At 43.2% G+C, this 16,347-nt stretch overlaps 2 protein-coding genes across 20 annotated transcripts in view; one reads left to right on the forward strand and one right to left on the reverse strand.

The window, feature by feature from the left end:
- Positions 1-10,878, reverse strand: part of PRIMPOL (primase and DNA directed polymerase) — a 41,713-nt gene extending 30,835 nt beyond the window's left edge. For 3 of the 18 annotated variants that reach the window (XM_007102844.4, XM_028482001.2, XM_055081362.1), the window contains exons 1-4: positions 6,097-9,336; positions 4,723-4,959; positions 2,476-2,573; positions 1,428-1,557 (exon numbers count right to left, since the gene is read on the reverse strand). In XM_007102844.4, the coding sequence (XP_007102906.2) occupies positions 1,428-1,557; positions 2,476-2,573; positions 4,723-4,902 (408 nt within the window). In that variant the 5' untranslated portion in view covers positions 4,903-4,959; positions 6,097-9,336. The other 15 variants (XM_024117352.3, XM_028481992.2, XM_028481995.2 and 12 more) reach the window with 15 other exon arrangements.
- Positions 10,879-10,988: 110 nt separating this feature from the next.
- The window catches only part of CASP3 (caspase 3), a 25,406-nt gene continuing 20,047 nt past the window's right edge, over positions 10,989-16,347 (forward strand). Inside the window, exon 1 of one of the 2 annotated variants that reach the window (XM_007102849.4) lies at positions 10,989-11,061. The gene's annotated coding sequence lies outside the window, so the exon portion shown is untranslated. Of the gene's footprint in view, positions 11,067-16,347 lie in introns of both variants that reach the window. The other variant, XM_007102850.4, reaches the window with a different exon arrangement.

Here is a 16,347-nt window from a genome sequence, read left to right on the forward strand (position 1 = left end):
GCTGGGCCCGTGAGCCATGGCCGCTGAGCCTGCGCGTCCGGAGCCTGTGCTCCACAACGGAAGAGGCCACAACAGTGAGAGGCCCGCGCACCGCAAAAAAAAAAAATAAAACAAAAAATAGTTAATATTAATACCTACTGAGGCCAAATAATAGTCAATACAGTTTTAGTACACCTTAATACAATCTTAAAAGATTTTATAAACGAACCTAATAGAGCTTAGTTGCATAAGCCCATATTCCTTTTATTACTAACTTCCTGGTTGACACTGCTAAATCAAAAATATATACTAGGGTTTCCCTGGTGGCGCAGTGGTTGAGAGTCCGCCTGCCGATGCAGGGACACGGGTTCGTGCCCCGGTCCGGGAGGATCCCACATGCTGCGGAGCGGCTGGGCCCGTGAGCCATGGCCGCTGAGCCTGTGCGTCCGGAGCCTGTGCTCCGCAACGGGAGAGGCCACAACAGTGAGAGGCCCACGTACCGCCAAAAAAAAAAATATATATATATATATTAGAAGTACACTTTTTCTCTTTGTGAAAAACAGAGAGAAATTATAATTGTAGTTCTAGACCAGGTTTGGCCAGTAACTAGTTGTTGGACCTGGAGTTGGAATTGAGTCTCTCTAGGCTTTAGCTTCCTCATTTATGACGATGTAAGACAGAACAGTTTCCAAAATTTCTGCCAGCTCAAAACTTCTGATACTATTTTTATCAAAAATTTTCTTAAAGTTTATCTTAGTACTCAATTTTTCAGTAAAAATTACTTCACCTAATCTTCACCAGAGTCAACTATTTGTAATGCAAAAGAATATATAATTAAGAAACAGACAATTCCCAAACTGCCACCTTTCTCAGTTTTTTGGTTTTTTTTTAATGTATTTATTTTTGGCTGCATTGGGTGTACGTTGCTGTGCACGGGCTTTCTCTAGTTGTGGCGAGCAGGGCTACTCTATGTTGCGGTGCACGGGCTTCTCATTGCAGTGGCTTCTCTTGTTGTGGAGCACAGGCTCTAGGTGCACGGGCTTCAGTACTTGCAGCGGGTGGGCTCTAGAGCGCAGGTTCAGTAGCTGTGGTGCACAGGCTCAGTTGCTCCGCGGCATGTGGGATCTTCCCGGACCAGGGATTGAACCCGTGTCCCCTGCATTAGCAGGCGGATTCTTAACCACTTCGCCACCAGGAAGTCCTCTCAGTTTTTTTTTGATATAGCAATATTATGAAATATATGGACATAAACTGAACCTTCCTCCTTTTCAGAAGTTTACTCAGAGAAGTGACATTAAGAAACGAAGTCAAAAGGAAGAGTAACAAGAAAAAGGAGGAGAAACACAGAACCTATATATTACATAGGTTGGAGTCATTTAATGACTGAATGAGTGAATGAAAAGATATACAGGTAGATATAAGGAGAAAAACCTGAGTCTGTAATTTACCTCAATGAGTAATGCAACCATCTTTTTCCCATCAGCTCCTGGATTGGCAAGTCTGTTAAATTCCAAATCGAAATAAAGCTTGCACACAGCATTTTCAGGAATGACTTCATAGCAGTGCAAGAGATTTCTTCTGAATTGAATAATTCAAGATTGTTAGGTTTATATCTCACACCTTTTAAATCACAGAAGTTGTTCTTGTATCTCAAGATAGTATATTAACTGTGATTTACTGCCAGATAACTATGACATAATGAAGACAAGATAAAGTGAACAACTGCTTACCACGGGTTTACGGAACACAGTATCAAGAGTTTCCATCAAACAAGATGTAACAATCATTTTCTGTAACATTATTTAACTGGAAAATATAGTCAACTTCATACTGTTATTTATTCACAGACAATTTTGATATCAGGTAACGTTTCTACATTTGTTTTTGGTATCACCATGAAGCAAATTTTGTTTAAGAACTTTCTCAAACTGCGATCCCACAATCACATATTCTTGGGATTCCATGAATTTTTTAATGAGAATTTTTAAGTTCCATATTTTCATTAGGAATATTTTAAAAACTGGTTACATACATTCTGAATCACCTGACTTCAATGAGCTTTCAATGCTCACATGTGCATTTCATTTCACTCACTGCTCACCAGTGAGTTTCATTCTCACTGGTATCAAGAGGTATGACTTTAAGATGGGTTATTAAGAAGAAATGCTGACTTGATTAGTAAATGATAAACTGCTTAGTGGCATCCTATACAAATAAAAGGTTCACAGTAATCTGAACAAAGAAAAGTGATGGTGGGAACTGTGTCATCACGTGGTACAGGAATTCAAAACACACGCAATTCCTCTCTCCTAGCACCTGGTGAGATAATTCAGTGTTGCTATCACAAGGAAACTCCAGAATTCAATCCTAATGGTTAAGTAGTAACTAACTGCGTGACCAAGAACTATGAAAGCCAAGGCAGCCTGATTTAACTTCACAAGCATTTCCAGATGAAGGAAATGTAATTTAATGTGTTGTCCTTTAAAAGCTACTTACCGGGATTTATAGTAAAACCAAAGTTGAACATACGTTGTTACGAGGTAAATACGTTGTCCATCGCCCACTTTGTATTCCAAAGCAAATATATGAACGTCCTTTATAAAACCAAAAATAATATTCAAAAAATCAGTAAAATGCAAACTTAAAATCAGCTGTAGCTATTAAATGTTCATAAAGATTTTATTTTTCAAAAACTGGAACATTTGTATTATTGAAAACAAGAAAATTAATCACTAAATCTATGCCAATCAATATCTAGTTATTTGTATTTACTTATATTTAGTCACTCAGGTAATACATGTTCAAGGCAGAAACAATTAGAACATCCAGACTAAAACGAAAAAAAAAAAAGAAAAATCATTTTTCAGTCACTCATTTTTTTTTTTTTTTTTTTTGTGGTACGCGGGGCCTCCCTCTGTTGTGGCCTCTCCCGTTGCGGAGCACAGGCTCCGGACTCGCAGGCTCAGCGGCCATGGCTCACGGGCGCAGCCGCTCGGCGGCATGTGGGATCTTCCCAGACCGGGGCACGAACCGGCGTCCCCTGCATCGGCAGGCGGATTCTCAACCACTGCGCCACCAGGGAAGCCTCAGTCACTCATTTTGACTTCCTATTATAGTTTTATCTGCCAGTTTATGAAAAAGAACTTATTTTTTAAAACTACCTGAACATTATTGTAAATAATTTGGAATAAAGTTAATAAATTTCCTAGAGTATATAAAAATACATGAGAATCATTTTAAAATATATATTTGTATGTAAATCTTAAAAGCTTAAGGAAAGTTTTAAAATGCAGAACAAGTAACTATAAATTGTTTCTCACAGAAAAGGAATACACAAGTTCTTTTGCTTCCACTTGGCTAAAGGTAGCTGTTGAGCCTATAAAGGAACTAAACTTCCATTTTCATGAGAGAAATCATAAAAAGACTAAGTTACCCGACCCTATTAAAAATCTTCTCGAGATAAATTTTATAAACTGATGATTGGTAAATCCAGCAATCATACAGCTATATCTTTTTAAAGTCAAGATTAAGTGAATCTGTATTTTAATTTCTGATACCTGAATTAGGGTTACACAAAATGCACACAAAAGGCTTTTCTTCTATTTCCTAAACTATTCTGATGACATATGAGTGAGCTTCTGTGTACCAGGGAAAGTAGGTCCTCCTCCTTAAAAACTTTTAGCATTTTGAGTTTTTATATATAACCAATTTTCAGAATCATAACGTATTTATGCTGGATTTATGTTGGATAGATGCATCATTTCGTTATATTTCTTTATATTCCCCACAGTGCCCAACAAAAAGAGATGTGCGATACACACCTGCTTGTTGATTTTTGAGAACCATTCCCTTTGTGTGGCTAGCATGTAGCAAGCACTTCTTCCTCCCACTTTCCTAATGTGTTGGAAATTATGATAAATCCACTCTACTACTCCAAAGCACAAAAGGGACAGTAGAAAGATAAAAACGTGTGCTTTGGTACTATGATTTAAGTTTTAGGGCTCATTAACTCTAAGCTATGACATTTGGGACATTTTCATTTGCGATTGTTTAAATTCAAATCTCCAATCCCTAATTTCATCCTTAAAATCTCACACTCCGGGTTTCCCTGGTGGCGCAGTGGTTAGAAATCTGCCTGCCAATGCAGGGGGCACGGGTTCAAGCCCTGGTCCGGGAAGATCCCACATGCCGCGGAGCAACTAAGCCCGTGCGCCACAACTATTGAGCCTGTGCTCTAGCGCCCACGAGCCACAACTACTGAAGCCCGCACGCCTAGAGCCTGTGCTCCGCAATGAGAAGCCCTCGCACCGCAATGAAGAGGAGCCCCTGCTCGCCACAACTAGAGAAAGCCCGCGCACAGCAACAAAGACCCAACGCAGACCAAAAAAAAAAAAAAAAACCTCACTCTACTTACTCATTTCCTGATATTTCTGTGGGTATTATTTTAGTTTAACTCTTACACTCATTCTATTATTTTTCAGTCCATGAATAGTCACTTCTCCTCTAAGCATAGCTTCATTTCTATGTCATTACAAATTTTTTAAACTATTTGGCACTAGATATGTCATTTTCTTCATTATTAATGTAAAGTAAATGGTTCATGGATATCTTTCCTAAATAGTACAAAAAGATCGCAATTAAATTCTTCTGGTAAAATATGTGGACTGAAATGAAGACAAACAACAGATTTTTTTTTGGAAATCTTAAGGTATAGTAGCCCTAAAAAAAGATGAAAAAAATTACCTCTTTACAACTTTTAACAAAATTAAAAGCTTCAGTTTGCCGATGAAATAGTTTCCAAATGGATGGTGGTTCTTCTGGCTTAGACAATCTTGGTTTGTACACCAAGGACAATGGTTCCCTCTCATAATGGGATGCTCGTTCTTCAATTTGCTTCAGTTTTGCTTCCCATTTTCTCTCCATTGGTTCAGAAGTATGGGGAGACTAAATCCTATCCCAGGTAGGATCTGTCAATTACTACTAAAATAAACAAACATGGACGTCAGTTTCTTTGTTTAAAATGTATTTTGTTTGGTAAAACTTCAAAGCTCATTTCTGCTTACTTCTTTGCTTTACAGTTTATGTTTTGCATGAAGTTTTGTTGTGAAACAAGGACAGGGCTGGTTATCAGAAATCTTTAGATCCTGGCTCTTCCGTCTAATAGTGCTACAGTTTTGAACAGGTTAATGAAGCTCCCTAAATTGTAATCAGCTGCAAAATGGGAATCAACATGATCTTTATGTAGTTATCTTGAGGATACATGTCATAAGACATGAAAATGTTTTGCAAATTCCAATGCCTCATGTAAATATGAGTTTTTTGCATCACTATGGTTTTTATTATAACCATTTTGTTGCATCAAGTGCCATGTACCTCACCCAGATGGCAGACACCATTCCAGTGTTATTATTTCTTAGTGTAGAATTCATTTCTAGGCACCACTGTCTAGTTCTTAGCTCCCTTTTCCTCTTTTTCCTGCCCAGTGCTCTTCTCTTCTACTCAAACAACTATTAGTTGGGAGGATAACCAGTGTATGAGGGGAATTACAATACTGGCTAGTTTTGGTTTGGGAGGTATAGTAATCATAAGCATGACTTAAAAAAAAAAAGAATAAATGTTAATCTGTTAACTTAATGACTACTTTTGTGATTAGTCAATTGAAATGATTACATTTTAACCCCTGTTTCCTAATGATATATGTTTTTGTTTGCATACAATGCTTCCATGTTAGCCATGCCAAAGTAAGGGGACCAGGCAATACCTTTCCAATTTGGGATTACGGTTTACTTACAAAGGAAAAAGGATAGGTTTTTAGAAGAGGGGGGGAAAGCTTCCAGTACAGAGAAAAAATGGGGACAAATTCTCTGGCATTCCTGCCATCAAGAGATGCCATCTAAGCCCACTGCCATACAGACTCTTGGCCATGTGACTTGCTTTGGCCAATGTCACATCGACAAATGTGAAGCAAGCAGAGGTTTAATAAGTGCTTTTGCATTAGATTTGGCTATCATGGAGTCCTGCTCTGAGATCATCATGCTATAACTCTAGCCTCACAGAGGATAAAAGGCCACCTGGAGAAGAACCAAGGTACCCCAGCTGATAGCAAGCACCAATTACCAGATACGTGACTCAAGCCATTTTGGATCATCCAGCCATCATCTGAATTCAATGCTTGAGTAAGCCTGAGTGAGTTCAGGTGAGAGATCCAGCAAACTGCCCAGGCAACCCACAGAACTCTAAGAAAAAATTAATTTGTTGTTTTTAAAGCCAGCAAGTTTTGGCCTGGGTTTTACACAGAAATAGAAATAACTAATAGTTTCCTTCTTCACTAATATCATCTATGTTGTAATTTATGTATGTAGAAAACAGATATATTAGGTTTTAAGTGACGTAATATCATACATTAAAGCATTTGAAGGTAAAATCCCTAATTACCTTTGTCAATGCCTATCTAGTACTTGCATTGATAAATATGCTCTTGAATTTTAGCAGAAAACTTTGCAACATAAACTCACTGGCAAATGAAATATTCCCTGGAAAGAAAAACAGAATCACCCAAAAAGATTAAGAGAGGGTAGGAATATCCTCATGCATTGTTAGAAAAAAAGGCATATTATCCATAGATTTCAAATTTGACTTCAACCATAACAGACTTAAGATTATACTCTCAGAATTACACTTAATCCACATGGATATTATAAATTATAAACCAAGAAACAGAAATAAAACTCCAAAGCTATCAACATAAATTTCATAACAGATATGCCTAGGAAAGGAATACAATTTCTCTGGATTGAAGAGATGGGGCAATTTTTAATACAACTGTGTTAATTTTTCAATATATGTGACAGGGCTCCTTACTGCTAGATAGATTCTGAGTATTAGTTTATTTAATCTGCTTCAAACACAGATAAAAATCCCCTCCATTTAGACAACCTAACTGAGAAACTTTCTTCTAAGAAACTAACTTTTAATAAAGCCCACCAATTACTTAACGAAGAAAATAAACACATAATGTGATCAGAGGTGAATTATGACTCTAGTATCTAGCAAATAACTGACTAGAAATAACCATGTGGATGTTCACACAGTTACAATGACATCGGGAAAATTTTTTCTGGTTTTGTAAAAATATTGGTATGACCATGGGAGTATATCATATATGAAAGTCATAGTCACAATGGAAAACCAGTTTAATTAACACTTACTAGACTGAGGAAACCACGCATGTCAACAGAAAAAGAGAAGCTCAAATATGTTATGCCCCCTTGTTCTCTGCCCAGTTTTAAAATTTTAACAGCTGGGCTGAAAGACAACTGGGGCTTAGACTATTCAAGCAGCAGGGTTGAATATTAAAAGCAAAGGAAATGGAGAACAGGAAGGCATCTGGCATTCTGGTTTGGGACTATCATATTCCTCATCCCCACCCCCTGGGAGAACATATCACCATTTCAGAAATGCTGGTGGGGAAACAGTGCTGTCTTTTTTTATATACATATAATTACACATGAAAACCCCTTTTCACACAGGGACCATAACTACTTTTGTAACCGTTTCCAAGACCCAAAGAAAAATATTTGTTGTATTTTAAAATAGCAGGCTTAAGAGCTCTATTATTTATTTCTTAGCGTCGCACGGGAATGATTGTTTAACCATTTTTTTTTTTTTTTTTTTTTTTGTGGTATGCGGGCCTCCCTCTGCTGTGGCCTCTCCCGTTGCGGAGCACAGGCTCCGGACGCGCAGGCTCAGCGGCCATGGCTCACGGGCCCAGCCGCTCCGCGGCATGCGGGATCCTCCCAGACCGGGGCGCGAACCCGGTTCCCCTGCATCGGCAGGCGGACGCGCAACCACTGCGCCACCAGGGAAGCCCTGTTTAACCATTTTTGATACCAGTTTCACAACTAAAGGTGGTCAGGCTAGAAAAAAGGTTGGCTTACTTAGACTTTTTAGAGTAACTATAGTGGGGGAAGGGACAGTGAGAGTGAGGGTGAAGAGATGACTCAGCCGACCTAAGCAGCCCTGGCTTCCAGAGGTTCATGCCTAGCCTTGTTCATCGGCGACACTTGACGGTCTGGTCCCCAGGAGCAGCTGGACCACGCGGCCCATGGTTCACGACTACTGGCTTCTAGGGGCAGCTGAAGCCTGCCTCGCACGGCTCTCTCTAGCCCAGTTCTCCTCGTTTCTTTTCTTGTCTAATCACAAGTCAATTCCTATTCCCCAACTCGAACTTCTCCCTCTGGCCTGAGAATAGATTCAACAGTATCTTGTGTTTTCTGCATATATGTTCCAGTTCTAATATTTAGTAATGTTCTGGTATTTGGCAATGTTTTCTTAATATAATTCCTTTATGGTCTCTTGTAATACATTTATACTATTTCTCCCACTGCTTAAGTATTCATAATAAACTGTGATTAAACTTCATTTACAGTAATAATAGTTTACTTCCCAGATGAATAATACCTTACAAAATTATTAACTATACTAATTGGCTTTTTCTTTTTTTTTTTTTTTCCTACTTCAGTCACCTTGCCTGTCTATGCTTGAACAGAGTAACTCATATTTAAATTTCCCAAAAGTCTCCTATAAGGAAAACATCCAGTGGTACACTGTTTTTTCCAGTTCTTCCTTTCTACCATCCCCACAGGATCTCCCATCCAAAGAGCCTAATTCTGCCAGCCTAATCAACCTTAAGACCATTTTCAACAGCCAAGACATGGAAGCAACCTAAATGTCCATCAACAGAGGAATGGATGAAGACATGTGGTACACATATACAATGGAATATTACTCAGCCATAAAAAAAAGAAATAATGCCATTTGCAGCAACATGGATGGACCTAGAGATTATCATACTACGTGAAGTCAAACAGAGAAAGACATATCATATGATATCACTCATATGTGGAATCTAATTTTTTTTTAAAATGATACAAATGAACTTATTTACAAAACAGAAACAGACTTCCAGATATTGAAAACAAACTCATGGTTACCAAAGAGGAAACGGGGGAGCGTGGGGGGGGTTGTAAATCAGGAGCTTGGGATGAACACACACACAGTACTATCTGAGACGGATAACAAACAAGGGCCTACTGTACAGCACAGGGGCCTCTACTCAATACTCTGTGATAACCTATATGAGAATCTGAAAAAGAACGACTATATGCGTAACTGAATCACTCTGCTCTACACCTGAAACGAACTCATTAACACTGTAAATCAACTATACGCCAATAAATTTTTTAAAAGACCATTTTCATAGCTTTTCCTAGGGACACTCATTAATGATTCAGAGCATCACTTAATGCACGCTAAAGTTTACCTCAAGAAGTCCGAACTCTCCAGAATCTGGCCCTCAACCACTTACCCATTCGATTTCTTCTGGTCCAGCCTTCTCACCAAATGAATGATGATGACCACTGCCTGCACCTGGCCCACTCCAGGAGCCCTCCTGCATGTTTCCCTCCCCTGGAATGCCCCACTCACCCTTCCTGAAGTCTTCCCCTCCCAGGCCCAGATCAGGTTCTGCCACCTCTGAGACACCTCTGTAGAAAGAAACTTCCGACATTGCTTCTAGCCAGCTATTTTACTATAATTAAAGTTTCTCCAAACTAATGTGTAATTTACACAAAAAACAAAAAACCGCTGCTGCTGCCGCTGCTTTAACTAGAGCATAATTTTGGTAAGAAAGTTTAGCACAGGAAGGGGTTTGAGCATCACTACGGGGTAATAGGACTGGTTAAAAAAAACTAGTACACTAGTGCCCGCCTTACAAATAACTGCATGCCAACCACTGTGCAGGTTGGGAGTGCGTCCTATTCTTCAGTTTTACTGCAGCAGAAAAAGGACTGCCAAACACTGGTCCTCTCTCAACATAGCAGGGATAAAGGCCTAGGTTTTATTCCTGGGATCTGAGTTTAACTCGTGAAGCCCTTAACAAGAGCAAACTACTTAGCCTTTTTAATTAAGCCCAGGTGGAAACTGGAATTCCTACCTGCAGGGGTTGCTGAAAGAAAAAGAAAATGCATTGCCACAATGTGAGAACACAGATAAGCACTCAGGAACGGTAGCCATACTCAGAACGATGTATATCTGTGAACAAAACAGCGCCCTGATTTATACCCAAGTAAACAAAAGTGCTGGAAGTGGGCGAGTTCTTCACCTGGGGCCCCTGACTTGTCAGAATGTCCCGAACCTCTTGAAATATGACGGAGAATTTCGTGCTCAATTGGGTTGGTACATTCTTCTGCGAAAATGACTCAGAGTCTGAAAAGAGTTCGTGACCCAAGACAGGCGGAGGCCCAGCAGGGAGGTTAAAGCTTTTGGTTTCGGGACAGGGAATTCGGGGTGACCTAAGGGAAGGCCTCCGGTCGCCCGAGGGGAAGCGGGGACTACCGGCAGGCCGCGACCCGCTCCTCGTCCTCCCGCAGGGCCCGCCCGTGACTCCCTTCTCCCTGCCCCCGGGGCCCGGCGAGGCCTTCAGGTTTCCCTCCGTTTACCTCCAGAGACGCTCGCCGTGAGTCCTCTGTGGCTGGCAGGACACGCGATCCGCCCACTGTGGCGGGACCGAGTCTTCAAACCTGGCGCGGGGGCGGGGCCGGGGCGGGAAGTGGGGAGAGCGCGGGCCCGTGAGACGACAGCGTTCTGGGCCAGGACGGGGACTGAAAGGGAGCGGAGGCCGGGAAGGGCCTAGAATGGCCCGGAAGCGTGCTTGGAAGCCAGGAGTCCCGGGGCCCGTGAGCGGGCGGTGTTCTCGTGCTGAGCGGCGTTCTCAGGCGTGGCGGGAACCGTGAAGGGGCGGTGTTCTCGGTCGGAGCGGTGTTCTCGGGAGGGGCGGGGCCTGTGAGGGGGCGGTGTTCTCGGTTGGAGGGAGCCGGGGCCTGACGGACGTGTCTGCGCGGCGCGGGGCTCGCAGAGCTGAGGGGCGGGGCCGGGGTGGGGCCAGAGGGGGCGGGCCCGGGGTGGGGCCAGAGGGGGGCGGGCCCTGCTCGGGCGCCTACATCTGAGTGCTGCTGCGGCGGAAGCAGAGCAGGAGTCGAGTCCAGTAGAGCCAGTCGGTGGCTGCGGCGTGGGGGCTGAGAGGTGAGGTATGCCCTCGACGCTTCTCGCTTTGGCGCTATAGGCCCTGGGCTGGTTTCCTCCACTCTTCCAAGCTCAGCGCCTGACCCGGGGGCCTGCACCGGCCTGCAGCTGCCCGGGGGAGACGGAGGAGACGGGCCTGGTGCGGGCGGCAGATCCTTTGTTTTGGCGCGACAACGGGGGCGGGAACGAGCCCTGAAGCCCGCAGATCGAGAGACCCGGCCCGGGGACGGGAGGCCGGGCCGCGGAGCGGAGATCCGGCTGGAGACGCCGAGCCTGGGGGATGGGAGGGCGGACCGAGGATCGAGAGGCTGGGCCGGGGGTGGTGGGAGACCCGCGTGGGATGTGGAGGGCGGACAGCGGGAGGCTGGGGAGCGGAGACCCAGCCGGGGACGCCGAGCCCGGGGGACAGGTGGCCGGGCCGAGAATGGGGGGTGTCGGGAGACCCGGGTCGGGTCGCTGAAGCCTGGTAGCAGGAGGCTTGACATGGGTCGCTGAGCCGGGGGAGGAGAGGCGCGGGAGGCCCAGGCGGAGGCGCTGAGGCCGGGGGGTAGGAGGTCGGACCCGGGAGCGGGAGGCAGCGGGGATCGAAGGCTGAAATTTTAATCGGGAAGGAGGTGAGGAGGCTGGGCGCGGAGAAAAGATGACTTGAGGGCAGGAGGCGGGCTGGTGCTGTCCTAAGGGTTCTGGCCCTCAGGGCTTGTCCTCCCATTGCTGGTGAGGATTTGGTCTCTGCTGCCTTCTTTGTCTAGATTTTATCAGGTTGACGGGTGACTCCGCTTTACAAAGAGGTAGTTTCAAGTATTAAACTCCTGTTCACTTTCAGACCCGAAGGCCTCCATGCATCCTTATAGCTCCCGCGGGTGACTATGTATCCATGGCCCAAATCCCTTAGGCTTTGAAATCCCCTCAGCCCATGTTGAATAAGAGTGCCTTAGTCACTCTTGTTTTCAGTGGGTGTGCTCTCAAGCCTTACTTCCCAAGGCAGCTGCCTCTTTCCCAGTTCTCAATAGTGGCTCCCAAGCCAAGAAACTGGGAACCAACCTTATCACCTTCCTCTCCCGGCTCCTCCAGTTAGCCGCCAAGCCTCCTGGCCCTCTTAAATATCCACTGGATCTGGCCCCTTCTCCATCTCAGATTTAAGCCACCCTAAGCTCTCCCCTGGCTACAGGAGGCCACTCTGGCCCCTCTCCAGTCCATTCTTTATAGCACAGGCTAGGGATCTTTACAGAATAAAAATCCAGAAAGCTGTTCCTTTGGTCATAGGATAACCCAGTCCCTTAACACGGTTAACAAAGCCAAGCATAGGTTGGCTCCTTGGTCCCCTTCCCCTGCCTTATCTTTCATTATGGCACCGTTTCACTTTCTGCAGAGCCATGCTGATCTCAACACTAACTGTTCTCTTCCTGGAACACTCTTGCATTCCCTCTCTCTTCCCATCACCACACACTTGCTTGAGGAACTCCTATTTATGTTTCTGTTCTCATTAAACATTTCAAGGTTAAGTCTAGCTATTATGTGTTCCTTTGGCATCTGTCTCATCCTAAGAGGAAAGTGTCATATCTTTTGCAGTTGCTTATTTTTATACTCTCCCCTATTAGCTCCTAAGCAAATTCCACAAGGAACTGTGTTTTTCTCGTTATCTTGTTCCATATTGTCTTTCCCCATATTTGGGGCCTGGCACAAATGAATGCCAATACTACAGTATTATGCTTTTTAATGATTATGCCCTGTATAGAAAAAGAAACCTATTTTAAGGTCGCTTAGCAAATTATAATTAAATGATGCGGACTAGAAAGGAATGGTAGAGTTGAAATGCAGAGTTGCTGTAACAATGTGTGTATGCAGGATCGTATTAGGAGGTGCTAAGCAAGCTGCATAGACCAGCCTGTGTCAAAATGCGCTCAGCCACTTTGAATGTATTGTAGTTACGTGATCTCTAAGAATGAAATACAAAGCTTAAATCATCCCTATCCCATCCTGATGGTTTTGCTTTGCTCTTTTGCAATGAAGGCTTTTGAAAGTTAGAATGTGTTTTAATGAATGAAGGAATGAACAGTTTATTGGAGTGTAGCAATAAAACCTGTTCCCAGTAAGAAAGAAGTGAAACATTGTATCCAATTACATCAGATTTGCTTTTGCTATCCTGAAAAAAAAGTCTTACCTCCTGCTATTTTAAGAGACTGACATCTGATAGAGGCAATTGTAATGCTTCTTTTCTGTTTTGCTTTCAAATCCAATTTAACACAATCTCCTATTGGTTCATCCCCCTTCTGATGCTGGAAAGCAGTCTTTAGTTTCATGAATGGCATTAGGTCAGTTCTGGTGCCTAGTATCAGATAGTTCTTTAGGCTCTGCCTCAAAGATGGGAAGCACTGGTGTTGGATCTAAAAAAAGATGTGGAATTCTTAGATTGTTAGATACTGTCGTGTACACATTTAACAAATACAAATGTAATGGAGGGGGATAGGTACTCTGCTGTCATAGGACCCGAGGCCACATCCCAAGGGCAACACTTCATATTTCATCCATAAATTAGGCAGGAGTAATATACAGACCTCGCAGGGTTATTATAGGGATAAAATGGGATAATGTCTGTGACAGTGCCTTGTAAATCTCTAAGTACTGTTGTTAATTCTCTGCCTATTTGGATCTTCACGTTGCTTATAGAGTTTCTGCATTAGGGTAGAGTAAAATAAAGTTATCTATTTTGTACTGAACACTGGCATCTGTCTTGTTGAGCCACTTTTGAATACAGTGAGCTCTGGTGCGAGTCACGCATAGGGGTAGGACCTTGGTCTCCACTACTTCAAACACTCAGGGTTTACGACTCTGCACACAGTTGGTGTTCAGTCAATTGTTATGGTACAAATGACAAATAAATAAATACTACTGACCCTGGCTTTTCGCAGTTTCAGACCTTCTCTGGCAGGGGGTTGTAAAACTGAATCACTTCTACAGAGGAGTGATTCTCAGTGGGAGGGAGGAGGCCTTACAGGTTATCTATAATTTTTATAAAAGGCATCCAAGCTCCTTCATTCTACATTTATTTCATAACACAATATTTAGGTCTGCAAGGACTTTCCCATTTCCCCTTCTGCCCCCTCCAGAGATACCATCTTAGGACAAGACTTCAGGTGAGGGGAAACAGGCCCCTTGCACGTAGTAAGCATTGTGTCCTTTCTGGCTTGTGCCTTTTGAGTAGTGCGGAAGCCCTCCGGTCTGTGTCTTCCCGGTGGTGAAAAGAAAGAATCGTTTGGTTTGTGTGGCACAACTGAATTTATTTAAGTTTCTTCTGTATTTAATTTTACTTGCCATGCGTGAGATTCCTCCTTTATTACAAAATAAATATTAAAAGTCTGACTTTTACCAGGCCCAATGACAATATCCAGTTTGGTGACTCTTCCCAAAGAAATGCGGGGACCAGATGGGAAATGATTTCAATAAAACCTCTGGTACGTCACAGCAGAAATCTCCTCTTATCCAAACTGTTGTGAAAAAAGTATTTTCTTCTTTCTGTTTCACTTACCAAATCTGGAAACATGACTGCTTTTGAGACTTTGTCCTCTCTAATTGGTAATAAATATAATCCCGATGTTTTTCAACTCTTTGGCCAAAGTATGGGCCACCCTCCTTGTCTGTAGGTTCTTAAAGAGATATGGAGGGCCAATTCTCCTACACCAGTGTGCATAAAGGACTTGAGCATCTGCAGATTTTGGTATCCCTGGAAGGAGGAGGAAGGGGGGTGTCCTAGAACCAATCTTCCATGGATACTGAGGGAGGACTGAATAATCTCCCCACAAGTCATAGTGAAAAGGCTTCACCTCTCCTTTAGAGGCAAATAGAGACATAGAAAGAAGTGTCTGAATGACATCCTAAATGCTTAATATGAAAGTTATCCATATTTTGTGAGTAATTTTACTTTTAGAAGTAAATTACCCAGTGGCACCCAAAACACCATAAGCATCATTGCTGGTTTCTTCGTGAGTTGGAATGAGTGCACTTTATACTATTTCACTGTCCTTGCAGTCAGTTTCTATCATGTTTATGTGTGCTTCCTCTCTCATCTTAGCGTTTCTAGGTTGTTTCTTGAAATTATTGATAGCGTTACCCCTCCTATGTAGAACTAAGCCACGTAGAAGTGTGGGAAGCTGACAGATCTGAGTTTGAATCCAGGCTCTGCCATTTAAAAGTGACTTAGGGGGCTTCCCTGGTGGCGCAGTGGTTGCGCGTCCGCCTGCCGATGCAGGGGAACCGGGTTCGCGCCCCGGTCCGGGAGGATCCCGCGTGCCGCGGAGCGGCTGGGCCCGTGAGCCATGGCCGCTGAGCCTGCGCGTCCGGAGCCTGTGCTCCGCAACAGGAGAGGCCACAGCAGAGGGACGCCCGCATACCACAAAAAAAAAAAAAAAAAAAAAAAAAAAGTGACTTAAATGCTTTCAGCCTCAGTCAACTGAACTATAAAATGGAAATCCCATTATGCCTCAAAACATCATTGGAAGGACTAACTAGAAATATGTAAATAATGAATATATGCATAGAAATGTACCTTTTAGCTCAGAGTCTAGCCCCTGTTAGCCAACGGTAAGAGGACCTGTTATTACACAACACTAAAATCACACATTGTGTTATGATTCTTTGCGCTTTTCTTTGGCTACCTGTTTTGGTAAATTTTTACTTATAATTTTTTGAAGATACTCATATTTGTGGAGATGATTCAGAAGTGAGTGATGTTGGTTCTTACGTCTCATTTTGAGATTTAAAACCCATTTGGTAGGGCAAAGACCAGGTTTTAGACCTTACCTCAGTTTCCTCATAGGACAGGCACCAAGAACAACCCACTGATGGGTGACAGGTTAACTAAGTAGGAATAACTTAAACTGGTTATCCTAATTTAATATCTCATTTTGAAATCTCTACCATAGGCACAACGTTCAAGCCATTTTTTAAAAAAAATAAATTTATGTATTTATTTATTTGTGGCTGCGTTGGGTCTTTGTTGCTGCACGCAGGCTTTCCCTAGTTGCGGCGAGTGGGGCTACTCTTCGTTGCGGTGCGCGGGCTTCTCATTGCAGTGACTTCTCTTGTTGCGGAGCACAGGCTCTAGGTACGCGGGCTTCGGTAGTTGTGACTCGTGGGCTTAGTTGCTCCGCGGCATGTGGGATCTTCCCAGACCAGGGCTCGAACCGCTCTCTGTCCTCTGCATGGGCAGGCAGATTCTTAACCACTGCACCACCAGGGAAGTCCTCAAGCCTTTTTATTTTTTTTTTTTTAACATCTTTATTGGAGTAT

This window comes from Physeter macrocephalus, chromosome 20, assembly GCF_002837175.3.
Source record: "Physeter macrocephalus isolate SW-GA chromosome 20, ASM283717v5, whole genome shotgun sequence".
In the NCBI taxonomy this organism is placed as follows: Eukaryota; Metazoa; Chordata; class Mammalia; order Artiodactyla; family Physeteridae; genus Physeter; species Physeter macrocephalus.